Raw genomic sequence first — 14226 nt, 5'->3', positions numbered from 1 at the left:
TGATTGGCTCGCTTCTAGGGACTTCTAGAAATTACTTCTAAGGGAGTGGTTGCCCGCCACCATTTCTCATTGGCTGCCCTCAGGTGGGGGCATTTCTGTGATCAGTTACCCTGGAAACCAGGGAGAGGACATTCCATAGTCTGGCAGGCATTACCTCGTGACTATCTTGTGGCTCTGTACTTTTACACTTCCTGGTTTCTGGAATCTGAACTGACTGGTCTCAGTAACTTCTGGCCTGTTCCAGTAACTTATGGCCTGTAGCTAAAAGGAGCAGTCTTAGGCTTTTAGTTTTGGGGTGAGAGCATTTTGGTCTTATTTTGGTTCCACACTTATGCCTTGGAAGTTGTGACACATAAAGAAGCCAGAGGTCTCTTCTTGAGGCTATAAGACATTCTTTTTTTTTTTTTTTTTTTTTTTTTTTTTGGTTTTTCGAGACAGGGTTTCTCTGTGTAGCTTTGCGCCTTTCCTGGAACTCACTTGGTAGCCCAGGCTGGCCTCGAACTCACAGAGATCCGCCTGGCTCTGCCTCCCGAGTGCTGGGATTAAAGGCGTGCGCCACCACCGCCCGGCGACATTCTTGAATCATTTGTCTCTGTATTTACTCAAGAACAAGATAATCAAAACAAATTAAACTTAAAAAGGTCAATAAGGGCCGGGCGGTGGTGGCGCACGCCTTTAATCCCAGCACTCGGGAGGCAGAGCCAGGCGGATCTCTGTGAGTTCGAGGCCAGCCTGGGCTACCCAGTGAGTTCCAGGAAAGGCGCAAAGCTATACAGAGAAACCCTGTCTCGAAAAAACCAAAAAAAAAAAAAAAAGGTCAATAAGATTGGGTGGGCTAGAGGAGTTAGCCACAGATCAGATTGCAAACCTCTTTCCACTGTGCACTCAGACAATTACATGGCCTATGGAGTGCAGGAAGATAACAGGATGTGCTATTGGAGCTCGGGGCAAGTGCTATTGAAATTCAAATCTGCTGATCTAGAAAAGATCTTTGTCTGGGGGTGGAAGACTTGAGTCAGAAATCATTGTGCTGTGTCTTTAAACACAGTGTAACCCTATGGGAGGTGCTCTTGTCACTGAGGCCTCACTAGCCAATCAGGCCGTCCAGGCAACCTGCCAATCAGAAGTGGTGCAGGGCTCTTCCGGGTGCCAGGCTTCAGGCGCGGCTTTGAAGAGGAGCTGGCACCAGTGATTTTTCTGTGTTATGCTGCAATTACTGCTGCAGGGAGCTGAGCAGAGAGCTTGAGAAATCAAGACATGGTGAGTGAGGAGCTGCTGTCCCCATATGATGAGGAGCAGATAGTGAGGTGTGGGAGCCAGTGTGGAGGGTCCTTCCCAGATCTAGGTAGGAACCTGCAGCCAGATTCCCTATCCTGAGAGGTCCCATGTGGTCTTTACAACTCCCTGTACCCTAGGGCAGGCTTCTAGATAACTGCTCTGTTTAGGCTGCATTTGTGCAGAGCTTCGGGAACAGGGAACCGTGTGTAGAAACATTTTAGCAGTCAACTTCAATATGCTTTTGATGCATCCATGGGAGGCAGGTTGCCAAACTCAGAGGGGCCTAGTTTCTCCAGTATCTTCTAGATGTTCAGCACTTTGCATTTAACCTTCATGTGTAAAATGCATTGATAATTAATTTCGTATAGAAGAGCAGAACTGGTGATATAAAGGATTTACCAATGCTTAAGAGATAATAAAGCTCACAAAGTGCAATTTAGTTGAGCGAAAGCTATGTCTAGAACACCTCAAAGATAAGTAGTATGTTAACCAGGACTGTTAGAGATTAGGATGCTATGTTATACATTTGTTCACTAGGTTTGTAGTGGCTCCAACCCATTACAAAGAGACACAATTTACAACCAGCCTCTAGGCCCTTCCCCGTATTAAAGAACAGGCCTCTAACAAGCTGCTCAAGAAGGCATTACAGGGTCATAACCAATCTGAAGGCATGGTGTGTCATAAAGTTCCAATTTTCTTCTTGGAGAAAAGAATAGTTCTGAGAGATGGGCAATGTGACACCAGGTGACAAATATTTGAAAAATAAAATATTGTTGTGTTAAGGACTGACCTGATCAAACAAGGCTTTCATTTAGGCCCTCATGCAGGGATGAGGAACATTCTTGGGAGAGCAAGTAACAGCCTGGCTAGGTCTCGGGAGCTTTCCTTAAGGGCCTGATGTATTGATAATAAAACAGAGCTCATTCTCTAAAACCAGAACTATGCTTGAAAGAGCTGGTAATGGTCAGGGGCCAGGGTCTTTTGGATGAGTTGCTTCAGATCCTGAGACCTCAACTCTTTTCACCATATGGAGCTGTGGTTATGAGTCCCAAGGCCACTGTGGGCTTAGTAACGTTTTCAAGATATCCTGTGATCTCCTTGTGCATCATTGTCTGATTAGCTTCCTCCTGATTTTGCCCCTTTGTATGACAGTTTCTGCTGACTTCATTGAAGTCTCCCATTTCCTTCCTGAATGTAGTATACAAGATGCTATTCTTTTTAAAAGACCCTTACTTGGCATAAGACATAGCTTGTGCAAGACCTCTCCAAATTAGCTTTTGCTTTTTCTTTCTATGTTTCCTGTCTTTCTCATCCCCTGGCACTTTCACCTCAGGACCCTATCATTGAAGAATGACCTATTATATCAGGTCACTGGTATACTTAAGAAATAATTCTGGAAGTTTCTCTGCTGTGTAACTCACTCACCTGACTAAGTGGCTAGACCTACAAGTTATCTGTCTCTATTTAAATTGTTCAAAGTGTAACCTTGAGCATGAACCTAAAAGAAAGTTAAGGATGGCAGCATATGTGGAATGCAAAATCTGTTGAGGTTGTCTTCTGAGCATTAGCCATGCATAGTAAAGTGATTTTTTTTTTTTTATTAATCTCACAAGTGTGCAGAGTAATTTCTCCCTGGGAAGGCATATTAATTCTAGAACAGCTGCATATCCAGCCTTTTAGAAAAATGTTTCTGAAATAAGCTCTCCTATGCTGACTCAGATGGCCTTGATTCCAGCCTGTTGCTCTCCAGGGCAATGACCTTGCTGTCCTTCATCTTACACCTTCAACATTCTTAAATTAAATTACTGTACCACCTCAGAGTTTTAAAATTATCCATTTGATTCATTGCAGTCACAGGAAAAGGATTTGCATGTGGAGCATGGCTTCTGCCTTCAGACCAGAGAAGGAGGAACAGTTTATTTTGTACACTGCAGGGGGAAATAGGGCAGCTGCTCAAGTCACCATTATGAAAAAGGACCTGAATGTGGGAGGAGGAGTGGTTATATAGTTACCCAGCATCTTTTAATGAATATTATATGAATGAACACAAATCTCATTGGTGGGGTATAGTTTGTGATTGTTAACTTGAACGAAAGAATATTGAATATCTCCAATGCAGATATGTTCAATCCTGCTTGACACAGTTAAGTCAGCACAGAGGACTGAGAAACAGGCCATTTGACTAGAACTTTTCCTGTGTGTCTGATTACTGATCTTAGCAGCCCAACATGTGCTTATGGGAAAGGTCAATCTGTCTCTTATTAATGGCATTCCCTCTACTATGGTAGGACCTAGTCTTTTCCAATGTTCATATAGTTAAGTTTTTTATCTTAAGAATAAATTATTTTTATCATTTTATAAAGTCAATTATCGGTATCATTTTTTACATTTCATTTTCTTTAAATGCATTGCTACTCTATTTTCTAATTGTTTCTGTTCTCCAATGTTTCTCAGTCATTAATACTATCATTGCTATCAAATGCTGTTGACTATTTATGTCTGTGTGATGTCTCCTGTAGCTTAGGCTTGCCTTGTGCTCAATAGTAATTGTAGCGGTAACGCCGGCGTTACCGATACCCGTTCACCATGTCTGAGTGAGGGGCTGCGGATTAAAAAATAGAGACAAGAGACAGTGAGTCATTCGCCACTGCTGAATGCCGAATGCCGTTTTTTGAAAGAGGGAAGAAACCTTAAATACAGGCTTACAACACAAATGGAGGATCCCCGGAGGGCAGAAGTTCGATACCAATGGTCTACATTCAAGACCCAATGTTCTACATTCTTGCATCTAAGTTGTTTACACCAAAATACAGGATACAGGAACAAAGAACCTCCGGAGAGCTCTCTTGTGATCCTTAAGTGAGGAGACCGGCAGGGAATCTGAATAGGGAGGACATCTGGTCAAGGTCAGCAAGGAAGGCAGCAGCCACTCACAGTTGGGGGCCAAGGCCCATGGGGCCCACAAGTAATTGAGAATTGCTTTGAACACCTAATCCTACCTCTGCTGCCCAGTGCTGGGAAGACAGTCCTGCAAGTCCTTCCAGGCTGGGCCTTGACAAGTTAATGAGTGTCCTCCAACCTTTCTGGCTTTTATTGGGGACAAATAAGAGAAGAAGGACCTTTGCAAAAATTGAGTTCATTGAACAACTTTGAATTTGGTGTAGTGTGACAGTGCAGAAATGGAGGGGCAGAAAGGAGGATGAAAGAAAGCTTTACTGCTGGTCCTTGACTAGTGAGTGAGAAGGAAAATTAGATCAGTTTATGAGTGTCCTCCAATATTTCTGGCTTTTATTGAGCACTTACAAATGAAGAGGGACCTGTGCAAGGACTGAGTTCACTGACCAACTTTGAAGCTGGTGCATTGACAGTGCAGAAAGGGAGGGCCAGGCAGGAGGGTGAGTGTGGGAACTCCCAGAGGTTTCCTAGTGAGAGCTGAGCTTGCTTTACACAGCAGGGCTGCATTAGGGGATGGCTTGGCCACATGCATGGTTACCAGGTGTTTGGAAGGGTCTGCACTTGGCTATGCTAGGGGGAGGTCTTTTGCTCCACCTCTTTGCATTTCTATAAATAGCCCTTTAGCAGAGACAGAAAGGGCTGGTGGGTTTTGACCCAGGCCCTCCTGAGGCTATCCTATTATTTTATCTGTCTCTCTCCCTTCTATATTTCTATTTAAATATTTCCTACTCTCCCTGCTCAGTAACCTGACGGGAAAAGTGGGGGTGGGTCCCCCACAGGTGACGGCTTTCCTGATTTGACAGCAGTTGTGATTAGCAATGTGAAGTTAGGTAATCAATTTTAGGTGATCCATGAATGTCCTGACTGGTCATGTGTTGGGAACCACAGACCAGGACAATAAAAAATCTGGATAAAGGACTGACCTTATTGTGAAACTAAATTACTGCAGTTACACTAGTTCAACCAGAATTGAAGATCTGGGTAAAATGTTGTGGCCCTGCTTAGCAGGACTGTGATTTTTCTGGCTTAAGATGTCCAGCCTGAGAGAACAGGTGTAAGTAATCCTTGGTGTGTTCTCATACAAATCCCTCGTCTCTGGAGCACAGGGCCATGAAACCTGTTTCAAGTTTTCAAAATAATTCTTTGAGGTTATAACTATATAATGTCCACAGTCTCTTTCCTGCCTGCAAACCCTCTTTTGATCCCTCATTGTTTTCTAATTGATGGCCTCTTTTTGCTTTAACAACAGTTACTGTTTGTGACCTTTGTTTGGCTGCAGGGCTTCCCAGCTGTGAGGCAACAGGTTGGCTGCACTGGACATTGAGTGTGTAATAGGATGTTCACCCAAAGACCCTGTTCCTTGGAAGAGAAACAGAAAGTGCTCTGGGAGATTGGGACAATTTGTACTAAAAACAAATTCCTCAGATTAGGGCCTTGTCTGCCCCTAGCATGGAAGGGCAGAGCTGGGAAGGCCTGTGCTGCCTGTGTCATTTGTTCATCCAGTAGGGGAGCTGCTAATGTCCTGAGGTCCAGCTGGGTGAAGTTATATAATGTGGGGCTCTGAAAAGGCTTAGCAATGAGGATTATCAATGGGATGGAACTTGCAGGTTCTTTCCAGGATTCTCCTCTGGTTCTGCAGTAGGGAGCTGTAAGGGAGAATGCAAGCCATGTCATGGGGAATGTGGGGACCACTGACCCCAGACCAAGAGGAGCACTTCTGCTGAGCTGTCATTTCTGCTGGGACTGGGATGTACCATGAATTATACTGTGGTTCTCTTAGTCCATTTGGTGACCTGGGCAGTGACCCTTCTCTCTTGAGCCTCCCCAGATGTGGATTCCCTAGGGAGGAGGGGACTCTGTTACCCTGGTTATGGAAGGGCATAGTGCTTGTAGTATATGTGTCCAGTGTGCACACACAGGTATTTATTTTGGTGTGCAATGGGAAGACAGATTGGAAAACTGAAGGTCTGGTTTCTAGAAGTTCTGAACATTGCTTTCCACTTTCAGGTTGACTTATAAATGTTACAAATAGTTTAGAAACTGGTAGAAAGACAGTTATGGGGATCATCCTTCAGAAATATGTGATTAGAATGTTTTTAAATTTCTGATATAGGGTTCACTTGATTCAGGGAAGTTTAGTTCCAGGGGAGGAAAGAAGTTTCTGAGATATTTCAGGTGTGTGTAGTGTTTGGCAGGTGGATAGGGCAGATTCTATGTCTTGTCCCATAAACCATTTAGTAGAAAATAAATGTTAAATTCTTCTTCTACATTGTTTTGTTTGTGGGCATCAGTGGGGCTGTGTTTGCCTTCAACTACAACAGGATATGAGAGTTTGCAGAGCCATAGGAGGAGATCTCCATTTTTAGCGAGAGCTCTAGAGCATGGGGCCTTTCTGTTTGAAAGAAATATCAGCAGCTGGAGGGTCAGAAACAACAATTTAAGGGTCACTTTGAGTTAATTCTTTTGGAATTGTAAAGTCTATGTTTATTTAATTTCTATACACATAGAATTATAGGTACTTGGATAACATTTGTCACGATCACACTTTTCCTAGGTGAGTTTCCATTGGTCTTTTGATTAAAAGTTGACTATATTTTTCTGCTTTTGTTCTTGGCTTTTTCTCTCCATCCCCTTTATTCATTCACAAATATTGTACATAGTGTTGATGGTTGTAGCTTTTTGTTATATATAGAAGTCACATTGTGTCTATATGTATACTATCTTGTCATAATCCTAGGACCATTCTGAGAGTTATCACTTTGCATCTAGCTTTGGAATCAGATATCCTGTTATAAATTGTTGGGAAGTTTTTTGGGATTGTATTCAATTCATGCTACAGATTTATCATACTCAATATCTTAATATTGATGTATCATGTTCTCAAAGATAATTTCTTTCTTTCTTTTTTTTATTTCTTTAGGCTTTGTGTTCTTGTTGTTAATCTGTGAAAGACTTTTAGTTTATTGGACAAAAAGTACTATGGAACTTGGCCAGTGTCTCAGCACAAATTCTTCTTGGGGACAACTTGAGTTCATACTAACACCCAAGTTGGGAGGTCATAAGCACCTGGTACTACAGATCCAGGAGATCTGACACCCTCTTCTCTGGTGTGTCACCTGTATGTACATGGATGACATTCTTTCTTTCACATATAAACATATACATAAAAATGATGATAAACTTGTTTTCTTATCGAGGATTATGGGGGTCCAGCCCCTCGATTGTCCCCTCCCAGGGTCCGGGAAGAATCTACAACCAATTGATAATTAATCTTTGATGAAAAGAAATGAATCTATGTACACAAAACTCCTTAGTCCATATACTTTATTATTCTGTGACAGTTATAAGCTTATATTCTGCTCTCATATTTAGGTCATCTTTAGCCTGATTTCTCTCTACACTTGTCTGCGATCCCCTCTAGGTTCTATCTTAATTCCTTCATCTAGTTCTGCCCCTTCTAGGTTCTCATCCATCTTGTTCCTTCCCATATCATCTCCTCTCCCATCTCCTTCTCTCTCATCTGGCTCTTTCTCATCTTCCATCTCGTTCCTCTACTACTCTGCTGTAGCCCTTCAATCTACTTCTTCCCCATCTCAGTTTGTTCCTCTTACCCATCTAGTTTTTCCATTCTCTTCTCTTCTCTCTGTCCTCTACTTTACAGTTATATATCTCCCCAAAATCACAGTCCTCCCCTCCACCCAGGACACTCAGCCTGAACTTCCTCAGGCAGTGATTGTCCGCTATCAGGATCAAATGGAGGGTTGATAAGAATTACAAAGAGGGACACTAGTTGTTAATTACCATTTGTGACCCAAAGGGGAAGTGACTAATGAATTAACTAAAGGCTAAATATGGGTAATATCTAAGAAGAGGGATCTTACATGCACAACTATAATCTTAAATGTGTTTGGTAAAAGATGTTAAAAATCTATAAGTTGCTAGGTCAATGGGAGAAAATAAAACTACTGTCTTCTTTTTTCCTGTGGCTCCTATCTGTCCAAGCTGTCTGCCGTTTTTCTGCATCTTGTATAATATTAGAGGAACCAGCCTTAATATTATACATCCCAGGGGCTCAGGAGAGAGAACTACTAACGGCGAGGACTATTTTCAGGAAATAGAATCTCAGCACACTGAGCTCTATCGTCCACTTGCTTTAATTCCTCTGGCATAACATCCTTTATACACAGCTTCAGTTCTGTTCTCATGTCTAGCTCCTTTCTTGCCTGATTTCTCTCTATATTTATCTACCGTCCCCTCTAGGTTCTATCTTAATTCCTTCATCTAGTTCTGTCCCTTTTAAGTTCTCATCTATCTAGTTCTTTCCCCTATCAGCTCCTCTCTCGTCTCCTTCTCTCTCATCTGGCTCTTCCTCATCTTGTTCTTCCCCATCTGGCTCTTCCTCATCTTCCATCTTGTTCCTCTAGTCCTCTCTTTTAGCCCTCCATTCTAGTTCTTCCCCATCTCAGTTCGTTCCTCTCAAGTTCTTACCCATCTAGTTCTTCCATTCTCTTTTCTCTTCTCCTCTGCCTCCTGGAAGTCTCGGTATATAAAGGGAGGGTCCGAGCTAAATTGTGTAAAGCTATTACTTAACGTCCACCTCTCCTAGGCGGTGTCTCCTTGTGGAATTTACCGTAAATCAGGAGACTTGCATGTGGGTTGTTACCATTGTTAGTCCACCTGGGACTAACAATGGGCGCACACCTGGGTGGTGTTTCCTGTAGTCCTTGAAAGTGGCCAAGGGAGATAATCTGATTCCAGAGAAAGCCTTTCCTGAGGCTGTTCTCCAAATACCTGCAATGTGTATGTCACCCAGAGTGATCAGTCTACACTGTTAGCCCTTCTTAGGGAAAAGTCAATTAGGAAAGCTATGAAGGCACACATGATTTCCATAACAGAATACAGCTGATATATAACAAGCCAAGTAACACCAAAAACTCCTTGGGATTTGGCTTCCTCTGGAGGAATTCCCTGATCCCTACAGGTAGTGACTTTGCCATAACCAGCTGAGTTCTTATGATATATTCCTGCGGCCCGCAGCATCTGCAGGGTGGGGGAAAGTGTGCTCAGTCTCTAGGCAACCTGTGTACAGCTAGATGCCTCTGGTGATAGTTAAAGGGAGATCTGGAACTGGAGGTAAGGTTTGGGAAAGGAGGAAGTTAAGCTTAATTAGCACATCCACCAGGCCTTCTCAAACAGGTAGCCTGGATGCTTAAGTCTGTTCTTAGAGAGTACAGAGGTATCTCTGATAAGGTACTTTCCTCCATCCGGTGCTGGACCTGGCCGGATGCTACCAATAGTGATAATTACAGGGAGGCTTGAACTGGAGTTCTGGCTGAGCATAGCTGTTAGCACAGAAGGTTATCTAAATATTCCTACAAGTGGTTAGAGGTCTATAAAGTTAGTAAGGCTGTAAGAAAGGAGGGGTCTGAGCTAAATTGTGTAAAGCTATTACTTAATGTCTACCTGACCTAGGTGGTGTCCCCTTGTGGAATTTACCTTAAGTCAGGAGACTCTCCTGTGGGTTGTTATCACTGTTAATCCTTGGAAATTGGGTGACCACCTGGGTGATGTCTCCTTTAGTCCTTGAAAGTGGCTAGGGGAGATATCTGATTCCAGAGAAAGCCTTTCCTGAGGCTGTTCTCCAAATGCCTGGAATGTGTATGTCTAGAGCGTGATCAGTCCACATTGTTAGCCCTTCTTAGGGAAAAGTCAATTGGAAAATCTATGAAGGCACACATGATTTTCATAACAGAATACAGCTGATATATAACAAGCTGAGTAACACCAAAAACTCCTTGGGATTTGGCTTCCTCTGGAGGAATTACCTGATTCCTCCAGGTAGTGACTTTGCCATAACCAGCTGAGTACTTATGATATTCCTGCGGCCCACAGCATTTTCTAAAGTTCTTGTGACTTATAAAGCAATTAGAGCAAAGTAAGTTGCTTTAGGTGCACAATATAAATCATACACTATTTAAAAACCTGTTATCTTGCATTTAGTTTGGAAAAGTTTTCATTTCCTCACTGATTCAGACTCATATCTGACCATCAATCATAGGAAACAAATTGGTGTCTCCTAGGAAATATTCTTTTCTTTATCATAAGAGAATGAGATCTTTTTAGTAGTCAGAACTATTTTCTACAAAGTTAAAATATTTGAAGGAGTCAAACAAAACTCTCCAATTTTAGTGGTACAGCCCTCTTTACCCAACCCATTTTTCTGTTATTAGCAATGGAGAGAACTGGGCTACAAAGGATGAGTGATGGCCAGAGATTTCTTATAGTATGATTTAGATAATAATCTTGTAGTTCTTGTTAAAGGACCATGATATATATTTGTAGGTATGTCTTTCTTATTTTTTTTTTTAGTAGTGCCATCTTTCTTTTTAGTTTTATTGCCATCTCATTATATTGTTGTTTCTCTAGAAAATGATGGACCTTCACCAATTTTTTAATTTAGAAAATTTTCTATATTATGTTATGAGTTCCTTTGGTTTGTTTGTTTGTTTGTTTGTTTCTTCTGTGTGAACTTCCTGTGGACAGTTAGTTTTAGTTTTTTTTTCATGATCTTAGAGGCTTGCCTAACCTCATCTCTAGGCATATCTATGTTTTCTAGTTGTTGCTGTCTTGATATTTTTTTTTTTTTTTTCTGTTTGAGTGATATGTTGGTTTTGGGTTTCTAAAACCTTCTGAGATATTATTGTCTCTTTGTCTTTAATAACTGTCTTTGACAGTTTAAGCTGTCAACATGATGTGATCTAGAGTCTTCTGAGGGAAAATCAGTTGAAGGTGTGCCTGGATCAGAATTGCTAGTTACTGTGTCTGTGAGAGATTGTGTTGATTGATGATTAATATAGGAAGGCTCTTCCACTGAGCATGGCAATACCTCTAAGCAGGTGGGCTTGGGTAGGATAGGAGAGCTAGCTGAGCAGAAGACAGTGACCAAGCATGAAAGAAAGCCAGTAAAAAAGTTTCCCCATGGATTTTGCCTTCAGTTGCTAGCTTGAGTTTCTACTTTAAGCTCCCACAATGGTGGGTTGTGATCTGGCAATTTCAGCCAAATAAATGTGTTCATTACCTAAGATGCTTGGTTGGAAATTTTTTTTTTTTTTTTGGTTTTTCGAGACAGGGTTTCTCTGCGTAGCTTTGCGCCTTTCCTGGAGCTCACTTGGTAGCCCAGACTGGCCTCGAACTCACAGAGATCCGCCTGGCTCTGCCTCCCAAGTGCTGGGATTAAAGGCGTGCGCCGCCGCCGCCGCCGCCGCCGCCGCCGCCGCCACCACCCGGCGCTTGGTTGGAAAATTTAATCACAGCAAGAAGCAAGCAAGTTAGAACAAAACATGGGACACAGAAAGTGATTTTATTGCTGCATATAACCTAGGATTGATGACTTTTGGAGGAATGTTGAAGATATTAGGACTTTAGAATGCAAAAGCCAAAGAGAGCTGTACACAGAGCTTAATCAGCTGTTCCTTTTTTTTTTTAAAGATTTTTTTTTTATTTTGTATACAGTGTTCTGCCTGCGTGTCAGATCTGATTACAGATGGTTGTGAGCCACCATGTGGGTGCTGGGAATTGAACTCGGGACTTCTGGAAGAGCAGCCGGTGCTCTTAACCGCTGAGCCATCTCTCTAGCCCAATCAGCTGTTCTTGCAGGACTGAGAAGATGGGAGTATTGAGAACAATGCAGACAGTGGATATTGAGGTCATAGGATTTCAGTAAAAAACAGACACCATGTTAAATTTAGCCAGAAGTCATTTGTATAATATTTTGGCCCCTAATCATACTTTCTCCATTTCCTGAGAAATTGAGTAAGGCAGAATTAATAATCAATGGGCTGATTTCTTTGATAAAATACTGATTTTGATGGATGGGTATTACTGGTGACTCATTTAGGTCTCCAGTGAAAAAGAAACAAAGAAATGAAAAATTTGTATTTTTTAGAGAAAAGTTTTAGGTAGTTTCAAGTAGCAGTGCAGTGGTGAAACAGGCAGGAAATTTTAAGGAGAGTGTTACTATTAAACTGAAGGCACCTGCTCTACAGTAGAAGCCTATAAAGGTGCCCTAAGGGTAAAACTCTATCCAGCTGAACTTGCAATTTATGGAAGGAGTAAGCAAAATGATTTCTGATTCCAGGAATGAACTTCATGAAGAACCTGCTGCAACTGTGGTCCAAGTATAATAATGTTCATCACAACTTAGAACATAGTAGCCAAATTTGGGGAGTTTGGGGGCAGTCACCCATGTTGTATTGGTTCTTGAAACAAGAAAGATGTAAAATGTAAAAGTCATGGATTCTTCCTCTGTGGTTTCAGTTCAGCACTGTTGTTTGTCATGGGTCAGAAACCCAGTGTGGAGACTCTAAGAATCCATTGCATGAAGCTATGAAGATGAAGCCTGTATTGTATTTTGAAACCATTTGATATTGAGTTATGCAAGCTATGAGATATCTGCCATGGAGAACTGGATACAGGGAGTGGAAGTAGCAGAGGAGAGACATGGATGAACATTTGCAGGCATAGTGCTATCTAAACTCTCTGAGAATGAAACCTCATGTGTCTGAGTCAGAGCTACAGGACTTGATGTTTGCCCTGCTGAGTTTTCTTCTTGTCTTGGTCCAATCTTCCCTCCTTGCATCCACAGTCCTCTATTTTCCTTTTTTTTTTTTTTTTTTTAACATTTATTATTCTTTCACACAATATATCCCCTCATGCAGTAAATTTTCCTCTCCCTCTACTCCCTGATGTCCCCTGAACTGCTCCCCTGTGATGATATATTGTGTACCCTAATAAACTTATCTGGGCATCAGAGGACAGAGCCAGCCACCAAATTAAACATAGAGGTCAGGCAGTGGTGGCACACATCCTTAATCCTATCACTTGGGAGGCAGAGATCCATTTGGATCGCTGTGAGTTCAAGGCCACACTGGGAACAGAGCCAGACATGATGACATACACCTTTAATTCCAGGAAGTAATATGGTAGGACATAGAAAGATTTCTAGAAGGCATGAGTAAACAGGAAGTCTCTGTTGAGGCTGAGGATTTTGTAGAGGTAAGAACATGGCTGGCTTGTTCTGTTTCTCTGATCTTTCAGCATTCACCCTAATATTTGGCTCTGAGTTTTTCATTATAAGACCTTTTAAGATTCGTATTATGAACCCCTCTCCACCAGATCCACTATTCTTCCATATCCCTTCAGAAAAGAGCAGATCTTCCAGGGATATCAAGCAAATGTGACATAACAACTTACAATAAGACCCTCATAATCGCCGGGCGGTGGTGGCACACACCTTTAATCCCAGCACTCGGGAGGCAGAGGCAGGCGGATCTCTGTGAGTTCAAGGCCAGCCTGGTCTACAGAGTGAGATCCAAGAAAGGCACAAAGCTACACAGAGAAACCCTGTCTCAAAAAACCAAAAAAAAAAAAGACCCTCATAATCAAGGCGGCATGAGGCAACCCAGTAGGAGGAAAAGGGTACCAAGATCATACAAAAGAGTCAGAGACACCCCTGCCCCCATACACACTGTTAGGAGTCCTATAAAAACATCAAAGCTACATAACCATAACACATATGCAGAGGACCTGGCACAGACCCATGGAGGCTCCATGATTGCTGCTTCAGGCTCTGGGAAGCCCTATGATGTCTGCTTAGTTGATTCCTTGGTCTGTGTTTTCCTGGTGTCCTTTTTAGTTAGAAAAAATTTTGACTATGATTGTTTTGCAAATATTTTCTGGGCCAAAGGGCTAGGAGTCCTTTTCCTTCTAGTCATTATTCCTAGGTTTGGTCTTTTCATATTGTTCCAGATTTTCTGGAATTTATGTTTTAGAAACTTTTTAGATTTAACATTTTCTTTGACTAATACATTCATTTCTTCTAACATATATTCAATGCCTGAGAGTCTTTCTTGCATCTCTTCTATTCTTTTGGTGAAGCTTCTTGTTGGCTTACCTGATTTTTATTTTCAGAATTCTTTCAGCTTGTGCTTTTTT

At 41.9% G+C, this 14226-nt stretch overlaps 1 protein-coding gene across 1 annotated transcript in view; it reads left to right on the top strand.

Moving 5' to 3' along the window:
• Positions 1-1133: 1133 nt before the first annotated feature.
• Positions 1134-14226, top strand: part of LOC107402103 (uncharacterized) — a 56165-nt gene continuing 43072 nt past the window's right edge. The window contains 1 exon segment of the mRNA XM_076560658.1: positions 1134-1260. Coding sequence (XP_076416773.1) covers positions 1258-1260 — 3 coding nt within the window. The 5' untranslated portion in view covers positions 1134-1257.

Source organism: Peromyscus maniculatus, chromosome 23 (assembly GCF_049852395.1).
Source record: "Peromyscus maniculatus bairdii isolate BWxNUB_F1_BW_parent chromosome 23, HU_Pman_BW_mat_3.1, whole genome shotgun sequence".
NCBI classification, from domain to species: Eukaryota; Metazoa; Chordata; class Mammalia; order Rodentia; family Cricetidae; genus Peromyscus; species Peromyscus maniculatus.
The sequence above is the reverse complement of the archived record's forward strand: the minus strand, read 5'-3'. Positions and strand labels throughout refer to the sequence as shown.